General features: G+C 36.3%; 2 protein-coding genes across 2 annotated transcripts; one reads left to right on the top strand and one right to left on the bottom strand.

Annotated features, from left to right (window-relative positions):
• Positions 1 to 1,452: 1,452 nt before the first annotated feature.
• Positions 1,453 to 3,645, top strand: LOC116105428 (omega-hydroxypalmitate O-feruloyl transferase-like). The gene is made up of 3 exons (XM_031391854.1): positions 1,453 to 1,645; positions 1,794 to 2,263; positions 2,520 to 3,645. The coding sequence occupies exons 2-3, from the start codon at positions 1,823 to 1,825 to the stop codon at positions 3,375 to 3,377; spliced, it is 1,299 nt and encodes a 432-aa protein (XP_031247714.1). The 5' UTR covers positions 1,453 to 1,645; positions 1,794 to 1,822; the 3' UTR covers positions 3,378 to 3,645.
• A 7,751-nt stretch (positions 3,646 to 11,396) lies between these two features.
• LOC116105444 (auxin-responsive protein SAUR71) lies at positions 11,397 to 12,383 on the bottom strand. Its single transcript, XM_031391871.1, has one exon. The coding sequence runs from the start codon at positions 12,181 to 12,183 to the stop codon at positions 11,632 to 11,634; it is 552 nt and encodes a 183-aa protein (XP_031247731.1). The 5' UTR covers positions 12,184 to 12,383; the 3' UTR covers positions 11,397 to 11,631.
• Between the last annotated feature and the right edge of the window lie 14,852 nt (positions 12,384 to 27,235).

The raw sequence follows: 27,235 nt of genomic DNA, 5'->3' as shown, positions 1-27,235 counted from the left end.
CTATCTTCAAACTCGCAAGATAGTTTCGCTTCATTTGATGGAGTTCAGAAATATCCTCACGTTTGAGGAAATTATAAAGAGACCCACACCTTAAATCCAATTCATACTAAATGTTTCAAGAAGGGACGTTTAGCCCCCCTTATTTGTAAGGGAGGGACGTTAGTCACGTTACAGAATTTCAAATAGCTTAGGGGTAAATGTTTCGTTTGGCCTATTATTTGACTAAGGTGAAATACCAAAAACCAACAAGATTATTATTTGTCCAATGGCCGATGCTGGGCCATCCCCAATGAAACCAGGTGGCGGGAAATAAATTAGATGAATAATCAATACATATTCATGAAAAAAACCAGAAGAAATATAAGAAACACATTCAACAAAAATCTCGCACTTGTTTTTTATTGTAAACATTCATTGGGTTTGTGCTCCAACGACATGAGCAGCCACAGCTGCACAAGCGCCCTTTTGTTATTGTCCTCGTCGTTCAATCGTTAATCTCTTGATATGATCTTTGTAGATAAGATTTGAATTGAGTAACACTAGAATAAACCTGGTTAGGATATTTTAAGTAGATTTAAATTGTGCTGAGAATTTTTTTAATTAGGCAATATAACAGTGAAGATGTTATCTTGTGTATTTGGAAGATGAAGATGATTTGTTTTTTTAGGTATTTTCTTTTCTTGAATTGGCCATTAAAGTTAGAAAAATGCTATTCTTACAAAGACCCATATAAAGAGGGTTACAAAGTGACATCAACAAGAAGAAAAAAACAAAGAAAAAACGGAGAGAGAGAGAGAGAGAGAGAAATCATGAAAATCAAGGGTGAAGATTGTCTTTGTATGCATCCTTTGTATGTGGCTTTGTAAAGCTAGCATTGTTCTTAAAGTTAAGGGTGTATGGTCACTTCCATTCAAATTGTTACGGTACAATTCTGAATCTTTTTATCCTGTGGTTTCAGTTTTTAACCCCTAATGGCCAATTGATGATGATTTCATTATAACGTTACTCATTGTTCAATAAATCTGAATAATTTGGTCATTCAACTTTCAGAATTTGTTCCTCTGCAAAGAATATTATTATATAAATGGTTGTTCACTTCATAGCCCAGTGACAGCCCTGAGACTATATGATTCTATAATAGTCAAACAAGAAAAAATGCAGTAAACCAACAGCAGCATATAATTTAATCCATAAAAGATGGTAAGGAAAAATTTTAAAAGTCAATAAAATTAGATGAAGTAACTAAATTCTGCACGCCAACCCCACCAACTAACCCCCAAGTCTCTCCTTTCTCTCACGCAAGACTCCGCTTGGCTGGTATAGTTTTGGTTCTGATGCAAGTAGCCTACCACAACCCATATGGCCTTTCACCTTTGCATAATCTGCAGAAAAGAACAATGTGTATAACAAAACTCGAAAATTTAAAAAAAAAAAAAATGTTGTTTCCTCTCAATCAACGAGGTTTCTCCAGTAAAACAACTTTACTTTTGAGCCAGCCCGTCTTTATCAGCTTGAGATATCTTGTTAACTAAGACAAATAATTCTCAATTATTTGGTCCGTCCATCTTTTCCTATATAACTTCAACCCCATTTCGAAAGAATACATTTTACAGCTTCACTTCTACTCTTTTCGTCTTAATTTCAGGTATGATTTTAGCTGTTCTTTTCACGCTTTCTGTATTTGGCTATCAGTTGTATAGATAATTGTTTGTTTAAAGGATTGCATTTACATAAATAGCATGATTAGAGACAATTTGCTTTCTTCTTATAATTTGTTTTTTTATTTCTGGCAGCTTTTGGGTTTTAAGGTGTGTGTCTTGTGATGGCGGATGCTAAAACTAGTACCTTTGAGCTTATTGTGAAGCAAGGGGAACCAACTCTGGTTCTTCCTGCTGAGGAGACAAAGAAAGGCCTGTATTTCCTTGCAAACCTTGATCAGAACATCGCGGTGATTGTTCGTACTCTTTACTGCTTTAAATCAGATTCAAGAGGAAATGACGATGCTGTGGAAGTCGTCAAGAATGCCCTGTCCAAATTACTCGTTTACTACTACCCACTTGCGGGGAAGTTAACTATTAGTGTAGAGGGGAAGCTGATAGTGGACTGCACAGGTGAAGGTGCTGTTTTTGTTGAAGCTGAAGCAAATTGTACTATTGAAGATATAGGAGACACGGCAAAGCCCGATCCTGGGACTCTTGGTAAGCTGGTCTATGAAACTCCTGGAGCTCAGAACATACTTCAGATGCCTCTCCTGGCGGTTCAGGTTTGATATTTTTATCTGATTATAATTTGCAATTGGAAAAAACCTGTCCATGCTTTCCTTAGTCTTATCTCAAAGTACGAAAGTTTTTACTGACTGGACATAAAAAGAAGTTAATAACCAATAGTCCTTTTCCATCCTAAAACATCTTCATTTTGTTCACATTCGGATTTATCAAATATCTTTATCTAATTATTCGGAATTGCAATTAGTATTATGCTTATCATGAAGCACAGTATGCTGTAATTTTGTCTTCCAGGTGACTCAGTTCAAGTGTGGAGGATTTATTATTGGGATGTCCATGAACCACTGTATGTTAGACGGGATCGGTGCTATGGATTTTGTGAATTCCTGGGGTGAAATTGCCAGAGGCTTGCCTCTAAAGGTGCCTCCATCTCTTGATAGAACCATACTGGAAGCCCGAAAACCACCAAAGATAGACTTTCCACACAACGAATTTGCTCAGATTGAAGATATATCAAATACCAGCAACCTGTACGGAGAAGAAATACGCTACTGTTCCTTCCTTTTTGACCCGGAAAAGCTTGAAAAACTCAAGAAAATAGCCATGGAAGATAGAAAGCTAAACAAATGCACAACATTTGAAGCTCTCTCAGCTTTTGTGTGGAGAGCTCGATGTCAGGCATTAAGCATGAAGCCTGATCAACAGACAAAACTCCTGTTTGCTGTCGATGGACGACCAAGATTTGTACCTCCATTACCCGAAGGTTTCGCGGGCAATGGGATTGTATTGACAAATGCGTTGTGTGCTGCAGGTGATCTTTTGAAAAATCCACCATCATATGCGGTTGGATTGGTTCAGAAGGCTGTTCAAATGGTTACTGACAGTTATATGAGATCGGCTATAGACTATTTTGAAATAACAAGAGCTAGGCCCTCTTTGGCTGCAACTCTTCTAATCACAACTTGGTCTAGACTTGCTTTCAACACTATAAACTTTGGATGGGGAGAACCCGTTTTTTCGGGTCCTGTGGCTTTGCCTGAGAAGGAAGTAATTCTGTTCCTATCTCATGGTAAAGACAGGAAAAGCATAAATGTGCTTTTGGGTTTGCCAGCTTCTGCCATGAAGATATTTGAGGAACTCCTGCAGATATGAAGTTAACCAAAGGATTGATTTGAAGAATAAATTACCATTAAATAAAGGGTTATCCGTTGCAAAAATAAAATAAAATTGTTCAGACTGAGTAAACTTCATGCCTATGGTATGAGTGGAAGGAAGAAGTATAACAATTCAGTCCCAAGAGTGAGATTGGATTATGCTGCTTTGAAACATACTGGCAGTTGAAGTACAAACTCATGTCTTCCGGATCTGTTTATCTTGCAAGTTTATGTATTAGTTTTACTGTCTCAAGTTCGATAGTTGTTTTGCGCTTGTAATTAATTGTGTTAGATTTGCTGATACATATTACCCCCAATCAGTTTCCTCCATGTTACACGTTTTACATATTTAACAAGACATGGAAATAGATGTTTTGTACGAGTTTTTCACTAAAAAGTTGCAATTTAATCGTTAAAGAGGGGGACAGATCCCTACACTCTGTAATTAAGCGGATATAGAAAATAAACCATAACCATCCGTGTCACTCATCTGGTATTAATAGGTGGGTGGTGCCACTAGTCCACATATTTATGATCTCTTTAAGCAAGAAAAGAACCAATTCAATGGGATAGTGGAAGAGAGACCAAATTTCAATGATTAATACTACTTTTATAGAGTTTATATACAAAATTTAGAGTAAATGACTCTTTCCCAACAAAAAAATTTCAAAATAATTGATTTTTGGCTGATTCTAGCGTTCAATATTCAATCGGTCACTATTATACTATTTGATCCACCGACCTCTATTCTACAAAACCCCTCTTACTTGGCTTCTGGTAACTCACCGAACGTCGACTGAGAAAGTGAAGTGTATTTTGGGTAGTAACGGAATATTAACTTTGGGTGGAAAAATGTTATTTTAAAACTTTTTAGATGGGAAAAAGTCATTTACTTCAAAATTTAATGTAAAAAGTGAGTAATTTTATATATAAACTTAATAAGAGTAGTACTATTTAAGCTGAACTTCATATAATTTAAAACTAAATCGATTGTTCAATCAATTAATTGGTGAGCCTTTTTTGATTCCATGATATTAGGCAAATAAAAATTCATGATCAATCAATCCCACAAAGTCATTTATTATGACGACGAATTAATAATTTCCATTGTAGCAACTTGGGCATCTTTTGTTGATTAGGGTAAATTAAGAGTTAACGACTTTTTCCCTACCCAAATAATGGTTTAATGACATTTTTCCACTTACAGACTTTTAAAATACCACTTTAATATCCAAATTTATATTTCGACAACGAACATAGAGCAAACTTGATCTAGGCTATTGGGGCTTTTGAAGAGGAAAGACCGATAAGTCTTTTGGTGGTGAAAGGTTGGATTTTGGTGGTTGGGATTGATCGGAATTTGACTTGGGAGAGGCGGCTGTGCAAACCTTAATTGCTCGATTGCCGGTGATTGGCAGGTTAATAGAAGTAGAGTTTGAGGGGTTTTGATTAGTAATGATCGGGAAAGATAATGATGGTGGTATGTGGTCGTAATGATGCCGAAATTAGAAATAGAATATAAATTTGGGTAATAAAGTGGTATTTTTAAAGTCTGTGGATGGAAAAGTGTCATTAAACCATTATTTGGATGGGAAAAAGTCGTTTACTCGTAAATCATAAATTAATTTAAATATTTCATTTAATTTTTTTAATAATAATTAATAGTCATCAATTCATTGTAATCAACGATTAAGAAAATTGTTGAAGTGACACAAATATAAACTTGCTCTTTTCTATGTAACACAAACCATTCTACGGTTTTATGTTTGATGGGCTTGAGCCTGTGGACCATTATATAGTTATATTTTTATGGGCTTAGGGCCATGGACTTTATCAACTCAAACTACAAGGTTATTCGGCCATATTTACACAGAAAAATACTTGAGCCCACACGTGACATTTAGCCCAAGAGAGTTTCTAAAGCGTGAAATACTGAAATATGTTGATATAAAAGATGTTCAGTACGTATCAAGTTTTAAGAAGCAATTAATCTTCTGACCCAAAAAAAAAAAAAAAAAAAAAAAAAAGAGGAAATTAATCACTATACAAATGTCAAGCTTTCAACAGCTCGGGAAAATTTTGTGAATAAATTCACTTTGTAAATTAAGCAAATTAGTTTTTATTCATTGGATAATCATTAACAGTGGGATTAGTTCATCAGATTAATCATAAATCAACTGACGGTTGGTTGAAGACAATGCACCATAGACTGATGGAATATGATTATTACAAAGTGCTGTGATCCATGCTTAATTGAAGGTTGAAACTATTATGGCTTGATTCATGACTTGACTGAAGGAATTACAGTTACTAATTTCATGTAATTACATTGATTATATTTGATTGTATTTCCATATTTTACACTTGTAAACTTGTATAAATTTGACACATTACAATATTGAAATATACAGAAAAGAAATATTTTTTCATCTTCTTCCTTTATGTTCTAGACACTTTGCCATCTTTTTCCTTAGCCTCTCATGCCTATCTCTCTTTGCCATATTCTGACATATATTATATAGATAGTTAGATGATTTAGTCAAAATTGAAGAAAGTAAGATCTGGTTCCTTGAGACACTAGCTCTCGTGTATATTCATATATATAGAGGATTACAAGATTTTGAATTACAACAGAAATATCAGCATGGATAAGTAAATCAATTTTAAATATTTGAATCACTAACTAAGTGCATAACAGAAAATCTAAATGAGCTAACAGAACACATCGTGATCAGCTTGGTAACTGGAAGAGGTCCTGAAGGTAAATATGGTGTAACAGCTTCCACAGCTTTCTTAGGATAAAGATCTCTAACATCCCCCTTCAAGGTTATGGGGAGGTCACGAAGCATCAGCTTGTCCCTAAGAAGTGGAAATCGAGATGAAGTCAGCCCCTTGGTAAAGATATCAGATGGCTGGGCAGCAGTGGAGATATATTTGGCTTGGATATCTTTATTAAAAATCTTCTCACGAATGAAGTGGTAATCCACCTCGATGTGTTTAGTACGAGCATGGAATACGAGATTAGAAGAGAGAGCTAAAGCACCAACATTATCCACCCACAAACAAGGTGGAGCCATGAGTGGTATGTGAAGTTCTTTCAACAGCATCCTAAGCCAGTAAAGTTCAGCCACAGTAAAAGTCATAGATCGGTATTCAGCTTCAGTGCTTGACCTTGCTACAACTGGTTGTTTCTTTGCTAACTAGGAAATGAGACAAGGACCAAGATATATGCAATAGCCAGAGGTGGACTTTCTGTCATCTGGAGAACCTGCCCAATCCGAGTCACAAAATCCATTGAGGTGAAGTGACCCTTTGCTGAATTTGAGTCCAACGTTTAAGGTACCCTTGATATACCGTAACACTCTTTTAGCAGCTGTTAAATGTTCAGTGGTTGGACAATGGAGAAATTGGCAAAGTTGATTAACATTGAATGAGAGATCGGGTCCGGTAAGTGTGAGGTATTGCAAGGCTCCCACTATAGTCCTGTATTCAGTAGGATTAGTGTGTGGATCCCCTGAAAATTTTGAGATTTTAGCTCCTGAGGTGCAAGGAGTAGGAGCTGGTTTAGCTCCAGCCATTCTTGTACGATGCAAGAGGTCAGTAGCATATTTGCCTTGGCTGAGATGGAGCCCGTCTAATGTATGTTGAACCTGAATGCCTAAAAAATAAGATAGAGAGCCAAGATATTTGATAGCAAAGTCAGCTCCAAGTAGAGTGATGAGGTGATCAATAGATGAAGGAGAGTTACTTGTAACTATGATATCATCAACATAAATGAGGACAAACATAGATATGTTGTTGTGGTGAAATGTAAAGAGGGATGTGTCCACATTTGAGCCACTAAATCCGAGAGCAAGTAGTGCTTGAGAAAGTCGCAAGAACCAAGCCCTAGGAGCTTGTTTGAGTCTGTAAATGGACTTGTGTAGTCTACACACATAATCAGATAAGTGAAGATCCTCAAGCCCTTTAGGCTGCTCCATATATACCTCTTCTTCAAGAAAGCCATGCAAAAATGCATTAGAAATATCAGGCTGTCTTATAGCCCAGTTATGGTGAACCGACACCAATCGAATAGTTGCTGGTTTAATAACAGGACTAAAGGTCTCAGTAAAGCCTACACCATCAATTTGATCAAACCCTTTGGCTACTAATCTAGCCTTATAGCGGTCAATGCTCCCATCTGATTTCTGTTTAAGCTTAAACACCCATTTATTCCTCACAACTTTCTTGTGGCAAGGTCGGGGACATAAAGTCCAAGTGTGATTGACAGCAAAGCATTGTATTCAGCTTGCATAGCATCAATCCAATACTGGTCCTTCATTGCTTCTTTGTAAGTATGAGGTTCAGTGGGTAAGGTAATGACAGAGAAGGTTTGTAGCGGATGTTTAGTGGAATAGTAGAGATGGTAATCTGGAAACAATTTGGGTTTGGAGGAATTTGTTTTGGATCGAGTAATGATTTGATGGGTTTGCATGGTAGGTATGGAATTTGTGGGAGATAAATTTGGTGCAACAGGAGGAGAGGATAAGTCACTAGGTGAGGTATCAAATGGTGAGCCTTAAATGGGTGCATCAGTTGAGGGAAATAAGTCTAAGGGAGAGGATACGGGTTCAGTAGATACTGATGTGGGGGAAATGCTCTAGCAAGGTTCTGGTGTAGGTAAAACAGGAGGTGCAGAATTTGTAAATAAAGGGAATTGAAAAAGATGGTGAGAGATGAGAGTGTGAACCTGATTGTGGTGATCTGCCAGAGTTGAGAAAATTGTCCTGCAAGGATGAGGAGGCTGGAGTTGGATCCTTTGTAGCAGCAACAAGAAAACTTAACTCATCAAATATGACATGTCTGGAAATATAGACTTTATTTGTTTTTAAATCCAGACACCGATAACCTTTCTGGTTTGAGCTATATCTAAGGAAGACACACTTGGTGCTTCTAAAAGCTAATTTGTGGGAATAATATGGTCTCAGCAAGGGATAACAGGTGCAACCAGAGGTCTTAAGGATGGAGTAATCTGGTGGTTTGCAAAACAAAGTAAAAAAGGGAGAGTGATTATTTAGAACAGGTGTGGGAAGTCGGTTTATAACATAGATGGCTGTAAGGAAAGCATCTACCCAGTAGCAAAAAGGAAGCTGAGACTGTGCTAAGAGTGAGAGACCTGTTTCAGTTACATGCCTGTGTTTTCTCTCTGAAATGCCATTTTGCTTAGATGTGTGGGGACAATTCAGCTTGTGTAGGATGCCGTTTGTAGAGAGAAAAGTTTGAAAGGCAGTGGATAAATATTCTCCACCATTATCAGTGAGAAGTTGTTTAATTTGCCGAGAGAATTGATTCTCAACAAGTTGTTTAAACTTGATAAAGCAAACAAACACATCAGATTTAGACTTTAAAGGAAACAACCATGTAAATCTTGAATAATCATCAATAAATAAGACATAGAATTTACATCCACTGACTGATGACACTGGAGATATCCATACATCCGAATGAATTAATTCAAGGGGATGGACATATATGTTATTGGACTCAGAGAAGGGAAGTTTGTGACTCTTAGCAACTTGACAGGACTCACACACTTTATTGTGCTTTACAGGACTAGAAATAGGAAGCATAGCCTCTCTAACAACTCTAGAAACAATAGGTTCAGAAGCATGAGCAAGTTTGGAATGCCAGATATGGATTGGAGCTCTAGCCCCTTGGACAGCAGTAAAGGAAGAAATGTGAGCAGCTTTTGGTACTGATTTATTGAGTTTCATCTGCTTGAGGTACAGAGGGTACAAGCCAACTTCACTCTGCCTTTGAAGAAGAATTTGCTTGGTCTGTAGATCCTTCACAAAGAAGTGAGAAGAAGTAAGCACAAAGTAACCGTTATTATCATGACAGAATTTTTGTATGGACAAAAGATTGGATGATGCTTTTGGGCAATGTAAGATATTATGTAAAAGAAATCTGTGTTTGGAATTAAGAAGCATAGAAGAACCAGTGTTGGTGATGAGCAAACCTCCTCCATTGCCTACTGTGACCTTGTCATTCCCTTGATATGGCTGTTGTTGCAATGTCAAATTCTCTAACTCAGAGGTGATGTGGTTGTTTGCACCATTGTCAAGGTACCAAGGTTGTTCATCCTCTTGTGTGACATGTGTATAGGTTGCCATAGCTGCTAATTGTGCTGGTAGGTGTCGACCTTGGTAGGTGAAATCCATTCTATGGTAGCAATCAAGCGCCTGATGGTTAGGCTTACCACAGATTTGACATGGTGGGAATTTAGTGGAGAAAAAAGGGCTGCCAGAGGGTTGTGGTTTTGAGGAAGGGTAGGCAGGTGTGGTAGTGGGATTAGGCTTAAGAGAAGAGGGAGGTTTGGCTTGCTGAGTGGGATATTTGGGTTTCTTGCCATGGTGAAATTTTGGTTTGTTGGTGAAGAAGGCAAACTGAGTGCCATCACTAGGAAGGGACTTGTTTTGAGAATCAAGGAGTTGCTCATAATTGAGCAATTCAGATTGGAAATCATCAAAAGAGATGGATTTGTCTCGGGTGGCAAAATTGAATGATATGACAAAAGGATTATAGATGGGGTTGAGACCTCCAACGACATAAGAGATTAAGTCTTTCTCATCCACAGATTTACTTGCTGCAGTAAGTTGATCAGACTAACTTTTTGCTAGAAATAGGTAGTTAGAGCAGGTTTTGTTCCCCTGTTGTAAGGTTTGAAGTTGTCTTTTGAGGTGTGAGATACGAGATCGAGATTGAGGAGCAAATCTATTGACCAATGTGTTCTAGACCATCTTGGATGTGGTAAGACCGTAAACTGGAGAAAGAATTTTCTCACTGAGAGTGGCGTTTAACCATGCCAAAATGAATTGATCTTTCTTCTGCCAAACCAAATATTGTGGATTGATATCAGAAGTAGATTTCTCAGTGGAATCACCAAGATATTGAGGAGGACATTCCTCTGAACCATCAACCATGCTTAGTAAGTCATGGCTTTTAAGCACAGGAATGAATTGGTTTGTCCAATTCAAGTAATTGGTTCCATCTAATTTGACAGAAACCAAAGACGTGATATTTGGGATAACAAATGAGGAAGCAGCGGAAGATATTGATGAGGCCATATGGGATCGAGTTGCGTGAGCAAAGAATTGCTCTGATACCAAGTCAGAATTGAAGAAAGTAAGATCTGGTTCCTTGATATACCAGCTCTCGTGTATATTCATATATATAAAGGATTACAAGATTTTGAATTACAACAGAAATATCAGCATAGATAAGTAAATCAATTTTAAATATTTGAATCACTAACTAAGTGCATAGCAGAAAATCTAAATGAGCTAATAGAACACATCATGATCAGCTAGGTAACCGGAAGAGATCCTGAAGGTAAATCTGGTGTAACAGCTTCCACAGCTTTCTTAGGATAAAGATCTCTAACAGACTTAACATCGTACATATAACACATCCCATTGACCTATGTAGCAGATATGTAGTTTAAAATCATACGTAATATTTGAAGTTTAATAGTAACATCAACTCCATTGCAGTTTCAAATTTTTGCATGGAGCTTCCTGTGATTAATTTCATGGTTGCCGTTGGGAAGAATCAAAAATCTTTTTCTTTGAATATAGTGGCCATCTTTTTCTTGTGGCTGCCTTGAAAAGGCAGATGTTTTTGTGTTTTGTTCAAAATCATATTAAATTTAAAAGATTAGATTTTGGTTATGTTTTTTTCGAATGTTATAATTTTGTTTTTTATTTAACAATATATAAAGATTTGAATTATTATTTTAAAAGAAATGGGAATTTTGTGTGTCCGGGTTAGAACTGATATAAATGGTTTATAGAAAACAAGTAAAAAAATTGTTCACGAAAGTTGGGAGGTTTATTAATTATGTATAGAATATAAAGAGTATTAAAAAAATTAAGTCAAGAATTTAAATTATAACATTCTGACTATGGTATAGATAGTAAATAGAAACATATCTTTCTTACAATTGTAATATCAAAGTTAACTTGTAAATGAACTCTGAGTAATTTATTATCAGATTGGAGAAAGAAAAAAGAAACTAAAATTTCCTTACTCTCTAGTTGTACAGTCAATATATATGAATGGTAGAAAGGGGTCTACAAAAATTGTTTCCTTATCAACAAAATTACGCAGGGTTTATGTGTAAGACATCTTTGTCAATTATATATTTAAGGAAGTGGAATATTAGAGATGGACTAGCTGGTTTACACATATACAAAGATATAACTTTAATGAAGTTAAAATCCATTGACCTTGAGCATTCTGGAGGGACTGAGAAGCCGATAAGCTCCATAACCTTTGTTAACGTTGAAGTTTGGTCGACGAGAGGGACTGAAAAGGAGAAATGGACTATAACCTTTACCACATCCGAAACCAGCAGGATCAATATTCTTATCTCCACCACTTTCCATCTCCGCTAACACTTTGTAGAACAAGTCCACATCACAGGGAAGCAAAATTGGACCTTGGCTATTAAATCCGTATTCCGACTCAGCGTCTTCTAGCAGAATCTTGAACAATGGATGGTTAGCGTACTGTGTCTTGATAACGAACCTTTGTTTCTCTGGTCCAACGTACACTGTGAAACAACCTTCTGGAGCAACTTGAGTACGCGTCTTTTCTTTTTCAGGTGACAATGAAGATGATGTTGTGGCGCAGTTCCAGGATTTGCTTTTTGCCAATGAATCGCAAGAACACTTGTCGTTGGACCTTCTTGCTCTTGGTGATAGACAGCGTTTCCAGGACTTCATAATCTGGCTTTTCTTACCTTTCACTTGCACACAGTCCATTTTTCTCAAGAAAAAGAAAAAAAAAAGGGGGGGCTATAGAAATGATTTGAATAAAATTTCCCCACCTGGAAATTCAATATGAGAAGAGAAAGAATTGAAGAAGGTACAGTATCTCACAAGAAAAGCTAGAGCTTCTTGAGATGCGTTGAAGTTGAAGCATATAATTATTTATTAAGATTGGGTGATATGATATTCTTGGAAGGAGATGCAACACCATTATATAGCCCCACACGGCCACACCCGTGAACAAAATCGTAATAATACTGAATTTGTCAACGCTGGATGCTTGCTGCTCCAGTTTTGAATATTTGATTATATAAACCAAGTCATATTATCACATCCAGACGCCCACTACTTCTTAATGTCTCCGTGTACTACTGGGCAAAAAAAAGACAAAATATAAATATATGTTTATTTATTTACAAATTATATGGATAAGATTAATACAAATTAAAGGGAAATATTTTTGTAATAATGGTAAAAATGTAAATTATCATGCTACAATATTTATATTTTCAACTTTACAAATTTCAGGCCTATCAATTTATGCTTAATAATATTGTGATAAAATCCTAAATATTCTGTCTTCACAAGGAATGGACCAAGTTCGAGTCTCTTTGATGGTAAAAGAGTAAGAGAAAGATCTAACATGGTCTTCCAAGTTTGATCCCCATGATAGTAAAAGAGTAAAAGAAGGATCTAATATAGTTTTTCAAGTTCGAGTCTGCACGACTACTAATAGGGAGTGACTATAGGAGCTCTTACCTAGCCGGTAGTTCCAAGGTCTTAGGGGATTAGTTGAGATACACACAAGCTGGCTCGAACACCCCGATCATAAAAAAATAAAAATAAATAATGTGTTTGTGGAGCACATGCTATATTTGGTGTGATTGGTGTCAAGTTTCCCAGAGAATTAATTATTTTGGTAAACCAATAAATAAATCTATATATTTAGTGTGATTGGTGTCAAGTTTCCCAGAGAATTAATTATTTTGGTAAACCAATAAATAAATCTATATATTTGGTGTGATTGGTGTCAAGTTTCCCAGAGGATTAATTATATTGGTAAACCATATACACATATTATACATTGAGAAGCACATGATGTTTCATGGATAAATAATCTTTTTATTTTTTGAATGTGGAGTCCTAACCAATTAACACGTTTACTGCACATAAGTTTCATATCACATTTCTTTCTTTATTTTAATTTCACTTGAAGAAGGAGAATATGAATCCTCTATAAATCATATTTTAAAGTAAATTGAAAAACATTAATAATTTAAAGCAAAGAAAAGGAGCCTAAAAGGTCAGAATTGTATTTACAAATGGCAATGCAAATATGCAATGCAGAGAGAATTTTTTTAAAACTTGTAATAATTATGTATAGATAAATAACTATAGAATATAGTGTTATGGCGTGGACATCATTTTTTTTATTTTTACCCCTCGATATGGTATATGATTAATTAATTAGTTTCATCATATATAATGAGGAGTATAATATTTTCTTGAAGGATAATACTACACTTACAACTTATCTACTTGGTGTCCAAATTTATAATCCTAAATTCTGTCACCAACCACTTGTGTATTTAATTTCAAATTAATTAGCATACCTAAATTTCTCGAGCAAGCCTTTTTCATTATATAAATGACAATGTAATAGTAGATCTTCGGTTATTAAATTAATAATGGTTATTAAATCTAAAGCAAATGCCAAAAAACAAATGAATTAATAGTACATCTTGGATTATTAAACCAGATATTAGCTGAAACTTCGTGCTCTTGCTTTCTGATATAGAAAATAAAATAAAGAGCAACGAGAACTACGATTTCGTTGGTCTAGAAATGGCTAGCCACTTGAGCCGTTAATAATACAGTAAAACCTTTTTATAGTGATACTCTATATAAGAATAAACTCTACATAGTCATAAAAAATTATATTCTCAACTTGGGATAGTTATAAATAAAAATAAACTTTACATTGTAATAAGTTATAATTTTTTTAATTCCTATATTAAGGAAATTTGTCTCCACATAGTAATAATTATGTGTATATTGCAAAAATATATATTATTTGTTACATTAAAGGTTTAAGATGAAATAAAATATTTATTTAAAATTGTTTGGGAGAATGATTTATGCTTTAAAGTTGTTATTACATCTTTTAACTTGCGAGTACATTACTCACTAGCGTGGACATGTTCTTGTTAAAGCGAAAATATTTATATCTTCTAGAGCTTCTTGACATGAAACATTTTGTATTTCCTTGCTATCCTCATGATTATTTCCTTTATTTTCTTGTATAATTGTAGCAATGATTTTTTCTTCAGTTAAAGTATACATGACTTGTTGCTCATTTGAATGATTGAGGAAGACATTAATATCCATTCGATTAATGTAGTGAAATTGTCAAATCTGATCACTCAATTCTACAATGACTCTTTGATTCTTCTCGTCCACTTTATTTATAACTTGCAATTCATCGACATTAGGGGTTCTAATTTTGTAGTGCTTAAAATAATTAGCAATTGTCTATGACTTCACATCAGTTTAACCATGTAGCAACTATATTTACAATTCCATCAATGACACTTATTTTTGCTAGTTCTAAGATACAATCTTCTATTCGTTTAAAAAGTAGACAATTGAAGCGCTAAACTGAAATCATAATATTATTAAAACATGAATTAAAATCTCAATATTGTACTACTAAAACATGAAATATAAAATAAAAAGTTTTTGTAACTACATTTCTATTAAATTATAACCTCTTTGTTGGATGATGGCTTGAAATGCTGTCGTATTTGCACTTAAGTGGAACGACGTCGCTTTGATCTAAATGATAGAAACAATCCTGAGCGTTGATGAAAAGAAGATCCAACGGCTGAAATTCAACCCTAATGTCAACCATATAAAAGCAAAATTATTTTGGCAGTTTATGCATTCGATTCATTTTTCGTTTTACAAGTCTCTCTCTTCTTCGTCAAACACCATAGTTGAGCTTTTAGGGTTTTCAGTTTGGGTTGAGTGTTTCCTGTAACTTGTTGGTTGAGTGACTGGTCAGATCATTCTGGGTGTATTATATACGCTGTATTTAGGGATTTGAAAGGTGTAATCTCTAGGGTTAGTTACGGGTTGAAGAAGGGAGTTTTGAGGGATTTGTGTTGCTGTGTGTGTAATCTGTAATCTTGACAGTATTAGTGCAGTGAGCTCATGTGATTCTCGAGTTCAACGTGGACGTAGCTTGCTCAACCATAGAGCAAGTGAACCACGGTAAATCTGTTGTTCTTGTGTGTGATTGGTGTGATTCTTGCTCTTGATCTGTTGCTATTTTTGGTTGATTCTTTCTGTGAGTGGTTATAACAGTGGTATCAGAGCCATCTCTTGGAAGATTAGGGTTTCTTGTTGAGAAATTAGGGTTTCGCAAAATTAGGGTTTCGTGAAATTAGGGTTTCAAAATTAGGGTTTCTGGAAATTGGGGTTTTTTCGAAACTTTGATCCCTTCTAGTCTCCAATAGGATCTAGGGGGTCAAATCTTGGTTAAGTTCAAAAGGTATATAGGCTGGAAACCAGTAACAGCCTTAAAAACTGCCTGGCAGTAATTGGCAAATTCTGGTGTAACAAAGCCACGTACCTTCGTAAGTGCTAAGTTCTAAGAGGTATATAGGTTGGAAACCAGTAACAGCCTTAAAAACTGCCTGGCAGTAATTGGCAAATTCTGGTGTAACAAAGCCACGTACCTTCTTAGATTCTTTGTTGTTTTCTTTATTTTTCATTATATTGTAATGAGTACCACTCGTATGGAGATCCCCCAATATAATGGGAAGATCGATTTTGGGAGTTGGAAGAAAAAAATGAAAGCATTGCTTTCCCACAACAAGGTTGCCATCGCACTAGAAGAGGACTCCGAAAAATGGCCAGAGGAGAAGTTGAAAAAGAAAGAGGAGATCAATGAGGAGGCATACAATGTGATAATCATGAATCTGTCTGATAGCGTCCTCCGGAAGGTAGATGGAATTGAATCACCGATTGAACTCTGGGGTAAACTCACTACCTTGTATGCTTTGCAATCTGCCCCCAACCTAGCCTTTCTAAAGGGGGCTTTATTCTCTTATAAAATGGATAGTGCTAAGAGTATAGATGAAAACTTAGATGAGTTTCTGAAAATGATTTTGGTTCTAAAAGGGACAGATCAAGCCTTAGGAGAAACTAGCCTAGCTATGATTCTATTGAATTCCCTGACTGAAGACTACCAAGTAGTCAAGAATGCCCTACAGTACTCTGGTACTGTACCAAATCTTGACCTAATAACAGCAGGACTTAGGGCTAGAGAATTAGAATTGAAAACTCAGAAACGAAATGGCACAAATCTGTTTGTTAAGAGTAGACCAGAACCTAGTCACACTGGCAAGGGAAATCAGAATAATCAGGGGGCTAGAAATAAGAAAAAATGGAAGGGCAGTAACAAGCATAGAGGAGAGTCCAGAAAATGTTTCTTTTGTAATAAAACTCGGCATATTAAAAAGAACTGTTTTGAGTGGATTAAAAAGCAAAAACAAGGGAATACTGAGAATAACCTAGCTACTATTAGAAACCTGGTAGAGGAGCCTGAAGTCCTTACTGTGTCAATGAATGACACTGGTGAAGAGTGGGTGCTGGACTCAGGCTGTTCTTTTCACATAAGCCCTAGGAGAGATTGGTTCCAAGATTTTGAAAATGTTGAAAATGAAACTGTTTACATGGGAAACAATAATGCTTGCAGAGTAAAAGGGGTAGGCACTGTGACTCTAAGGGTTAACACTGGAAAAGTGGTAAAACTAACTAGGGCCAGATACATACCAGAACTTAAAAGAAACTTGATATCCCTTGGCACCTTAGATGAATCAAGATGTTGTTACAAAGCAGAACATGGATGCTTGAACATATATAGGGATAACAACTTGATACTGATAGGAGAGAAGAGAAATGGCTTTTATATTCTTTGTGGAAATCATTCCCAAAACAGTTTTAACTCTGTGATTACTTCTACCAACTTGTCCAATACAGAAAAGTGGCATCTTAGATTAGGCCACATGAGTCAAAGGGGCATGGACATTCTGAAGAATAAAGGGCAGTTTGGTAAGGACAAGACCACTTCCCTCAAATTCTGTGAGAATTGTGTTCTAGGGAAACAGCATAGAAATAGTTTCACCAAAGGGACACACCTAGCCACTAGTCCACTAGAATACATTCACTTTGACCTTTGGGGACCTGTTAAAGTGAAGTCTTATGGAGGGAATAATTACTTCATGTCTCTGGTGGATGACTATAGCCGCAAGGTGTGGGTGTACTTGTTGAAAACCAAAGATCAAGCCCTAGCTAGGTTTAATGATTGGAAAACCTTAGTAGAAAACCAAATGGGAAAAAGGGTGAAAGTTCTCAGAACAGACAATGGGCTAGAATTCTGTAATCAAGAATTTGATAAGTTTTGTAGTGACCAAGGGGTTTTAAGACATAGGACAGTGACATATACCCCACAACAGAATGGAGTGGCAGAACGAATGAATAGAACCCTCCTTGATAAGGTTAGGTGCCTGTTAATAACCTCCAAACTCCCCACCTCATTCTGGGGAGAAGCTCTTACAACAGCTACTTACCTGGTAAATAGAAGCCCATCTACTGCTATAAACTTAAAGAGCCCTGAGGAAATGTGGACAGGTAGAGTCCCAGCCTTAAGCCACTTGAGAGTTTTTGGGTGTGCAGCTTATGCACACACCACAGGAGTCAAATTGGAACCTAGGTCAACCAAGTGCATATTCCTAGGGTATCAAGAAGGGACCAAAGGCTATAGACTCTAGGAAAGAGATACTTCAGGGGTTAAAATCATTGTGAGCAGAGATGTCATATTCAATGAGGGAGTTTTTCCTTGTAAGGAAACTAGAACTGAAACTGACCCCATGTCAAGAACAGATGATCCCTTCACCCAACCTGAAGTTACACCAATTGAGGTGGAGCTTCCTGTCCAAACTCAAACCAGCCAAGAAACTGGAGCTGTTACTGAACATGGAGAAGAAACTGGACAAACTGATCCAGAACATGAGGATGTGATAGAAACATTAGATGATACTGAGATCCAACCTGAACACTTGCAAGACTACCAGCTTGCAAGAGACAGAACCAGAAGACAGGTAAGGGCACCCATGAGATATTCCTATGCTGACCTAATATACACTGCCCTTTTTGCAGGTACTGAAGTACAAAGAAGAGAACTAGATACTTATTAGGAAGCCATGCATTCAAAAGAAAGTGACTAATGGAAGGCTGCAATGGAAGCTGAAATGAAATCCTTGGAGGTGAACAGAACCTAGAAGCTTGTACCAAAGCCTAAGGATCAGAAACTTGTACAATGCAAGTGGCTGTTCAAACTAAAGGAAGGTATCACTGATAAGGATCCCCTCAGGTATAAGGCTAGACTTGTAGCAAAGGGTTTCACCCAAAGAGAGGGAATTGACTTCAATGAAGTCTTTTCCCTAGTAGTTAAGTACAAAACCATAAGGCTTATGCTGTCCATAGCAGCTCACCAGGATCTAGAGCTTGAACAATTAGATGTCACAACTGCATTCCTTCATGGAGATCTTGAGGAAGAGATCTACATGAGCCAACCCTTAGGTTTCATAGATAAAAGGGCCCCTAATCATGTCTGCCTACTGTTGAAATCCTTATATGGTCTAAAGTAATCCCCTAGACAATGGTATAAGAGGTTTGACACATTTATAGTAAGTATAGGATTCACTAGGAGTAAATATGACAGTTGTTTCTACTTTGCTGTTTTATATGAAATACCTATTTACTTACTATTGTATGTAGATGACATGTTACTAATAAGTAAATCAAAGCCTCTGATCTGTGAGTTAAAGAAGAAACTGAATGCAGAATTTGAAATGAAAGACCTAGTGGATGTTAGTAAGATTTTAGGTATGCAAATTGATAGAAACAGGAGTAAATGCAAACTGAAAATTCACCAGTGTTCATATCTGCATAAGTTAGTAGAAAAATTTGGAATGTCAGGGTCCAAAACTGTCTCAATGCCTTTAGCAAACCACTTCACCTTAAGCAAGTCCCAATGCCCTAATACTGATGCTGAGTCAATTAGAATGGAGACCATTCCCTATGCTAATGTGATTGGATCCTTGATGTATGCTATGATTAGCACTAGGCCTGACCTATCATTTGTGATATCATTGCTGAGTAGATTCATGTCCAATCCTGGTATGGAACATTGGACAGCCCTGAAGTGGGTACTCAAATATGTTAGTGGGTCATTGAATGTGGGATTGGAATATTATAAAAGGTCTGCCTCACTTGAGCTGGATGGTTTTGTAGACTCTGATTTTGCAGGTGACAGGGACACTAGAAAGTCAACCACTGCATATTACTTTACCTTGGGGGGCAACTGCATCAGCTGGAAGTCCCAATTACAGCCTATAGTTGCACTATCAACAACCGAGGCTGAATATGTGGCTGTAGCTAATGTATTTAAAGAGGCAATATGGCTCAAAGGGATCCTGAGTGAAGCAAAACTGACTGAACTGAGACCAACCATTTTTTCAGATAGTCAAGTGCAATACACTTGAGTAAGAATCCAGTGTACCATGAGCGAACCAAACACATAGATGTTCGCTATCACTTTGTGAGAGATCTGATCACTAGGGGGGAGATAATACTCAATAAGGTTCCTACTGAGCATAATCCAGTAGACATGGGTACGAAGATTGTTACAATTGCGAAGTTCAAGCATTGCTTGAACCTACTGTCCATTCAGTAAGCAACAGTAACAAGAGAACAATGAAGGACCCACTAAAGGCAAGCTGCACTAGCATAGGGGCTGTTTTTCAACCCATCAAGGTGGAGATTGTTGGATGATGGCTTGAAACGCTGTCGTATTTGCACTTAAGTGGAACGACGTCGCTTTGATCTAAATGACAGAAACAATCCTGAGCGTTGATGAAAAGAAGATCCAACGGTTGAAATTCAACCCTAATGTCAACCATATAAAAGCAGAATTATTTTGGCAGTTTATGCATTCGATTCATTTTTCATTTTACAAGTCTATCTCTTCTTCGTCAAACACCATAGTTGAGCCTTTAGGGTTTTCAATTTGGGTTGATTGTTTCCTGTAACTTGTTGGTTGAGTGACTGGTCAGGTCATTCTAGGTGTATTGTATACGCTATATTTAGGGATTCGAAGGGTGTAATCTCTAGGGTTAGTTACGGGTTGAAGAAGGGGGTTTTGAGGGATTTGTGTTGCTGTGTGTGTAATCTGTAATCTTGATAGTATTAGTGCAGCGAGCTCGTGTGATTCTCGAGTTCAACATGGACGTAGCTTGCTCAACCATAGAGCAAGTGAACCACGGTAAATCTGTTGTTCTTGTGTGTGATTGGTGTGATTCTTGTTCTTGATCGGTTGCTATTTTTGGTTGATTCTTTCTGTGAGTGGTTATAACACTCTTCATAGTAATAAAATTAATTAGTCTCACCATTATGATTATAGAGAGGTTTTACTGTATATGCTTAAAAGGAAATTTCTTTCTACTAGCTTTTTCACTCCAGTACGATTTAATTTGTCACGCATGATCATTATCTTCATCTTTAAGAAATTATTAAGTAAACAAACTTAAAATATAAATAAATAATTTACGTCAAAAATAATAAAAACATAAAAGTCTGTACTCCGTAATGAAAAAATCAACTGGTTTCAGCTAACATGTGTATTAGGTATTGCCATGCACATCACTTGTACACTGAAGTCAAGAAAGCAATGTGGGTCGGAGTCTTTAGCGGTTAATTAGTACGCTATAACAATGAAAGATAGATATTTGTTTCATTACTTGCACCGATTCAACTGCAGAAGATGCCTACACTACGTACAAACTTGTGGGAAATTTCTTTTAAGAAATTGGAGACTTTATATATGCAAGATGGCAAGTAGTGACAGGTTATATGTGGTTGAATTTGAATATATATCATCAGAGACAACGACAAGCTTTGTGTGATTATATAAATATATATAATTTATTGCAGCCGTGGAAGTTGAAATGACATGTTTGTTAACTTATATTCGTTTTTGGAGCTTGGCTGGTTCATGATGCATGAATCATCATATTCTACGCACCAATGACGAAATTTAAAGTTATCTGAATCAAAACTCTAAACCCAACTTGTCCATGGATAAAACTTGCTTGTATTTGATAAACTCCTAATTAAAAAGCATGCAGTGGCCCTCCATCTTCATTTACTTTTACTCGACTTGACTCAATTAATTACTTGCTTTGAAAAAGTGCAATTTGAAAGCTAGTCCTGATTATGGACATAGACAGTATTAGCCACAAAAATCATTAAGTAAAACTCTACACCAGAAGGTTATTTGATCACCACTGAGCAACCGGGATCCTTAATTTGTTATTACTCTCAGTCATTATATTGATAAGTGAGAGAAAGCATGTTATATATACAAGGGCGGACCCATATGGGGTCACGTGACCCCACTTGGGTTTTATTTTTAATTTTTTTTTCAATTTTGTCCCATAAAAAAACTAAATTACAATAAATTAAATTAATTAAAATTTTTGACTTTCTCTAATAATATCTTTCCCCCAATCCCAACTTTTTATCTTGTCCAACGGGCTCACTCCATCTCTCCGTTCCCTATTTTTTTCTAATAATATATTAAAATTTATGTAATCATTTAATTTTATGTTTAGTCTATTTATAATGAAAGATTTACTTAGCTTTATAAATGAACTTTCTCTAACACTACAAAAAAAAGATCAAGATATTATAAATGCTATAAATTTGATTGAAGCGTGTAAGCAAGCTTTACAATTGATGAGGGATAGTGGATGAGAGAATTTACTTAGCAAAATTTGTTCTTTTTGTCCCAAACATGACATTGACATTCCAGATATGGATGACAAATTTTTTATTCAAGGGCGATCACAACGGAAGACTGAAGGTATCACAAACGTACATCATTACCGTATTGAAGTATTTTAGTGTCCTAGATATGTAACTTCAAGAGTTGAATAATCGTTTCAATGAGATAAACATTGAATTGCTTATTTGTTTGACATGCTTATGTCTAAATGAAATTTTTGTTGTTTTTTATAAGCAAAAATTGATGCGCCTTGCTTAACTTTATCTAGAAGATTTTTCTAACTTAGAACTCATAGCGCTTGATTCTCAATTTGATATTTACATTTTGGATGTACGCTCTAATGTCAAATTTATGGAATTGAACGGGATTGGAGATCTTGCAAGAGTGATGGTTGAAACTAAGAAAGATAGAATGTTTCTATTAGTTTATATGTTGATAAAATTAGTATTGATTTTACTGGTTGCCTCTGCAAGTGCAGAGGGAGCATTTTCAGCAATGAATGTTTTGAAGAATAGTTTATGAAATAGAATGAGTGATCAATGGTTGAATGATAGATTAGTTGTATATATAGAGAATAATGGATTTGATAATATTGATAATGAAGTCATTATACAATATTGTCAAAAGATGAAATCTCGTTGAGAGCAATTATAAATGTATTAGTTAATGTGAATTTTATTAATACAAATATTTGTGTTTATTTATATTTATATTTATGTTAATTGTTACATTACCCTTTGACCCCTCTAAGTTTCATTTTTGGGTCTGCCCCTGTAGATATATATAGGTTAGTTAAAAATAATGAGAAGCCACCACAAATATGAATAATGTTAGGCCGACATATGTGACCAGGTGCCATGCTATGTACAAATTAACTCTGGTTCTTCCTGCTGAGGAGACAAAGAAAGGCCTGTATTTCCTTGCAAACCTTGATCAAAACATCGCAGTGATTGTTCGTACTCTTTACTGCTTTAAATCAGATTTAAGAGGAAATGACGATGTTGTGGAAGTCGTCAAGAATGCCCTGTCCAAATCACTTGTTTACTACTACCCACTTCTGGGGAAGTTAATTATTAGTGTAGAGGGGAAGCTGATAGTGGACTGCACAGGTGAATGTGTTATTTTTGTTGAAGCTGAAGCAAATTGTACTATTGAAGATATAGGAGACACGGCAAAGCCTGATCCTGGGACTCTTGGTAAGCTGGTCTATGAAACTCCTGGAGCTCAGAACATACTTCAGATGCCTCTCCTGGCGGTTCAGGTTTGATATTTTTATCTGATTATAATTTGCAATTGGAAAAAACCTGTCCATGCTTTCTTTAGTCTTATCTCAAGTACGAAAGTTTTTACTGAATGGACTTAAAAACGAAAATCCAAAACTAGTACAACATCCAACAGCAGATAAATCACAAGCAATATAAAACAGATAATATGCTGAAAGTAAAAGGCACAAAGATTTATAGTGGTTCGGTAATCACACAGATTACCTACATCCACTCTTCAGGGCAATGAGAAGACTTTACAATGAGAATAGAGAACCTTATAGAGATTTACGCTCACCCTTTACACAGTGCAAAAACCAGATGAAAAACCCCTCTGTAAAACCCAGATCTCCTCACCTCTCATACACCACACACAATAACCAACATTAGTGACAGATTTATACACAAGTGAAAGCATAAGGAAAAATCCAGCTAAGACCTACCACCACCGTTTGATTCCATCAACGCTCTTCAGATTTCCAGCGCATCTAGGGATTCGTAACAAACTTTCTTTCTCTGTTAACTAAGAGAGAAAGCTTGAGAAAACTAAATGAGCAAAACCTAATTTGGTTTAGGTTTATTGAAGACTGGATATGACAGAATTGCCCCTTAGTCTTTAACATAATAACTTTGACTACCTAAGTTATATTTGACTTCCACGTGGGCATAGGTCAATTGCCACCTCACAACAAATCTCCACCTTAGCATTTGATCATTGCCTTTCCTTACTGCCCTAGAACTTCTTCTAATTTTCTTCAATGTGCAGAAGGCTCTTCAAGAGCCTTAACTTGTCCAAAATAACAGACTTAGTGAACATATCTGTTGGGTTTTCTCTTCCAGGGATCTTCTCCACCTTAATGGCTTTATCTTCAATCAGATTTCTTATAAAATGCAACATGACATCAATGTGTTTTGATCTCTCATGAAAAACTTGATTTTTGCACAGAAAAATTGCACTTTGGCTGTCACTCTTGATTGGAACCTGCTGCTGGTTCAATACTATTTCATCAAGCATTCCCCTGAGCCACATTGCCTCTTTGACTGCCTCTATAATAGCGACATATTCTGCTTCCGTAGTTGACAAAGTAACTATTGCCTGCAGGTTAGCCTTCCAACAAACCAGATTATTCCAAAAGTAAAACAGAAACTAGTCATGGATTTTCTATTGTCTACATTTCCTGCATAATCAACATCCACATATCCTACAATGATATTCCCCTGATTTTGTCCCCTACTGTAAACAATACCAGTGGCCAGTGTACCCCTTACATACCTAAGCACCCATTTTACAGCTTCCCAATGATTCTTCCCAGGATTACTCATAAACCTACTTACAGAACTAATTGCAAAGGCTAAATCTGGTTTGGTACAAACCATCAAATACATCAAGCTCCCTATTGCATTTGCATACAGGATGCAAGCCATTTCCTTCCTTTCTTCTTCTGTTTTTGGGCATTGTATTGTACTGAGTTTAAAATGCTATCCTAAAGGTGTTCTAACAGGTTTGGGATTACTCATGTTAAATTTCCTTATGACTTTTCCAACATATTCTTTCTGTGTCAACATCAGTTTTCCATTTTTCATATCCCTTTCAATATTCATTCCTAGGATCTTCTTAGCTTGCCCTAAATCTTTCATTTCAAATTGTCTACTCATTTCTCCTTTGAATCTAGCAATTTTAGAAAGATCTTTACAAGCTAAAAGCATATCATCCACATACAAGGCCAAATAGATGTAGCACTCACCATACAAACACTTAAAATAAAAACAACCATCAAAACTACTTCAAATGAAACCAGCATTCACTATAAAACAATCAAATTTCCTAAACCACTACCTAGGTGACTGCTTTAATACATATAAAGATTTTTTCAACAAACAGACTTGGTTTTTAGACCCATTTTCAAACAACTCAGGCTGTTCCATCAAAATTCTTTCTTCTAAATCACCATTCAAGAAAGCTGTTTTGAAATCTAGTTGCTCTAATTCTAAATCAAACTAAACTACCAAGGATAAGAGAATTCTTATAGTGGTGTGTCTCACAACTGGTGAGAAAATTTCATTGTAGTCTACTCCTTCAACCTGTGTGAAACCTTTGGCTACCAACGTAGCTTTAAACCTAGGTGCTTCTACCCCTGGTATACCCTCTTTCCTTTTGAAAATCCATTTGCACTTAACCACCCTACTGCCTTCAACTTTGTTAACTACAATCCAGGTCTGATTTTTGATTAAAGAATCACACTCTTCCTGCATGGCTAGTTTCCACTCCCTAGCATCTTTACTATTTATGACTTCCTTAACAGTTCTAGGTTCCTCATCAATCTCTTCAGCAACTTGAAGAGCAAATGCTACCATATCAGCATGTGAGTACCTCCTAAGTAGTCTAATATCCTTTTTTTCTCTATCTCTAGCTAGTTGATAATTTTGTAAATCATTTCCATCACCATCATTATCATCATTATCATCTAAGCTAGATTCATCCTCCGGGGTTTGAGAATCTGAAACAGGATTGTTCAGATTTGGAACTTCTCCACCTAGGTCCAGATTAAACACCTATGTCTATCTGCATTGTCACTTTCTTCCTGACTCAATCCACCCAACTCATCCCCAGTAAACCTCACATCTCTGCTAATAATGCACCTTTTCCCTCCAATATCCCAACATTTGTAACCTTTACTGCCATCATGATATCCTAAGAAAATGCATCTAATAGCCCTTGATTGTAACTTATCAGTTTTCTCATGAACAAACACAGTGCAACCAAAAACCCTAAGATTGCTATAATTGGCAGGATGCCCAGACCATTTCTCCATGCGTGTTTTGAAACTAATAGTTGAGAAGGGTATTCTGTTTATTAGATAAACAGCTGTGTGGGTAGCCTCTGCCCAAAACCTAGTGGGTAACTTAGAACAGGATAATAGGCTTCTAACCTTTTCTAGAATGGTCGTATTCATCCTTTCTGCTAAACCATTCTGCTGGGGTGTGTGTCTTACTGTTCTATGCCTCAGAATTCCACTTTCCCTACACAGACTATCAAACTGTTCATTTATAAATTCTAAGCCATTATCGATTCTAAGTTTCTTGATTTTCTTCCCAGATTGATTTTCTATCATGACCTTCCAATCTTTGAATTTCCTAAAGGCATCTCCCTTAGTTTTCAAGAAATAGATCCATACCCTCCTAGAGTAATCATCTATGATGCTAATGAAATACCTACAACCTCCCAAAGATGGATATTTAGTTAGCCCCCACACATCTAAATGGATATAATCTAAAATAGCCTTAGAACAGTGGTTTCCCACACTAAACCTAATTATGTTCATCTTCCCATAAATGCAGTGATCACATAAATCCAGTTTCTTTACTTTATCTCCTCCTAGAACCTTTTGCTTACCCATCTCAACTAATCCTTTTTCACTAACATGCCCTAACCTCTTATGCCATAAAGTTGTCCTATTAGACTTCTGAGATAAAGATACAGCTGATGTTCCAATGATGGTTGAACCATTTAGAATATACAGCCCATTCCTCATCTCACCATTCACTACAACTAAGGACCCTTTAGTTACTTTAAGGACTCCACCTTGAGCCTTATAGCTATCGCCAATTGAGTCTAGACTTCCTAAAGAAACTAAGTTTCTTTTTAGCTCTGGTATGTATCTAACATTTGTGAACCATTTTGAACTTCCATCATGCAAATTCAGCCTTACATCTCCTATTCCTAAGACTCTACAAACTGCATTATTGCCTATCAAAACCTTTCCAGACTCTAGTTTCTTAAAGTTTGATAGAAAACTCCTATTTGGAGTCATGTGGAAAGAACAGCCAGAATCAAATACCCATTCAGCATCAGTTTCATTTTTAGAAGCTA

Source organism: Pistacia vera, unplaced genomic scaffold (genome assembly GCF_008641045.1).
Source record: "Pistacia vera cultivar Batoury unplaced genomic scaffold, PisVer_v2 Contig499, whole genome shotgun sequence".
NCBI classification, from domain to species: domain Eukaryota; kingdom Viridiplantae; phylum Streptophyta; class Magnoliopsida; order Sapindales; family Anacardiaceae; genus Pistacia; species Pistacia vera.
Note: the sequence above shows the minus strand (reverse complement) of the source record. Positions and strands in the feature narration are given on the sequence as shown.

What these genes read in the sequence shown, in the direction of transcription:
- LOC116105428 (XM_031391854.1), top strand. Translation starts at nt 1,823, where the DNA reads ATGGCGGATGCTAAAACTAGTACCTTTGAGCTTATTGTGAAGCAAGGG. An exon ending in TGCCTCTCCTGGCGGTTCAG is followed by an intron (nt 2,264 to 2,519) that starts GTTTGATATTTT and finishes TTTGTCTTCCAG; the next exon opens with GTGACTCAGTTCAAGTGTGG.
- LOC116105444 (XM_031391871.1), bottom strand. Translation starts at nt 12,183, where the DNA reads ATGGACTGTGTGCAAGTGAAAGGTAAGAAAAGCCAGATTATGAAGTCC.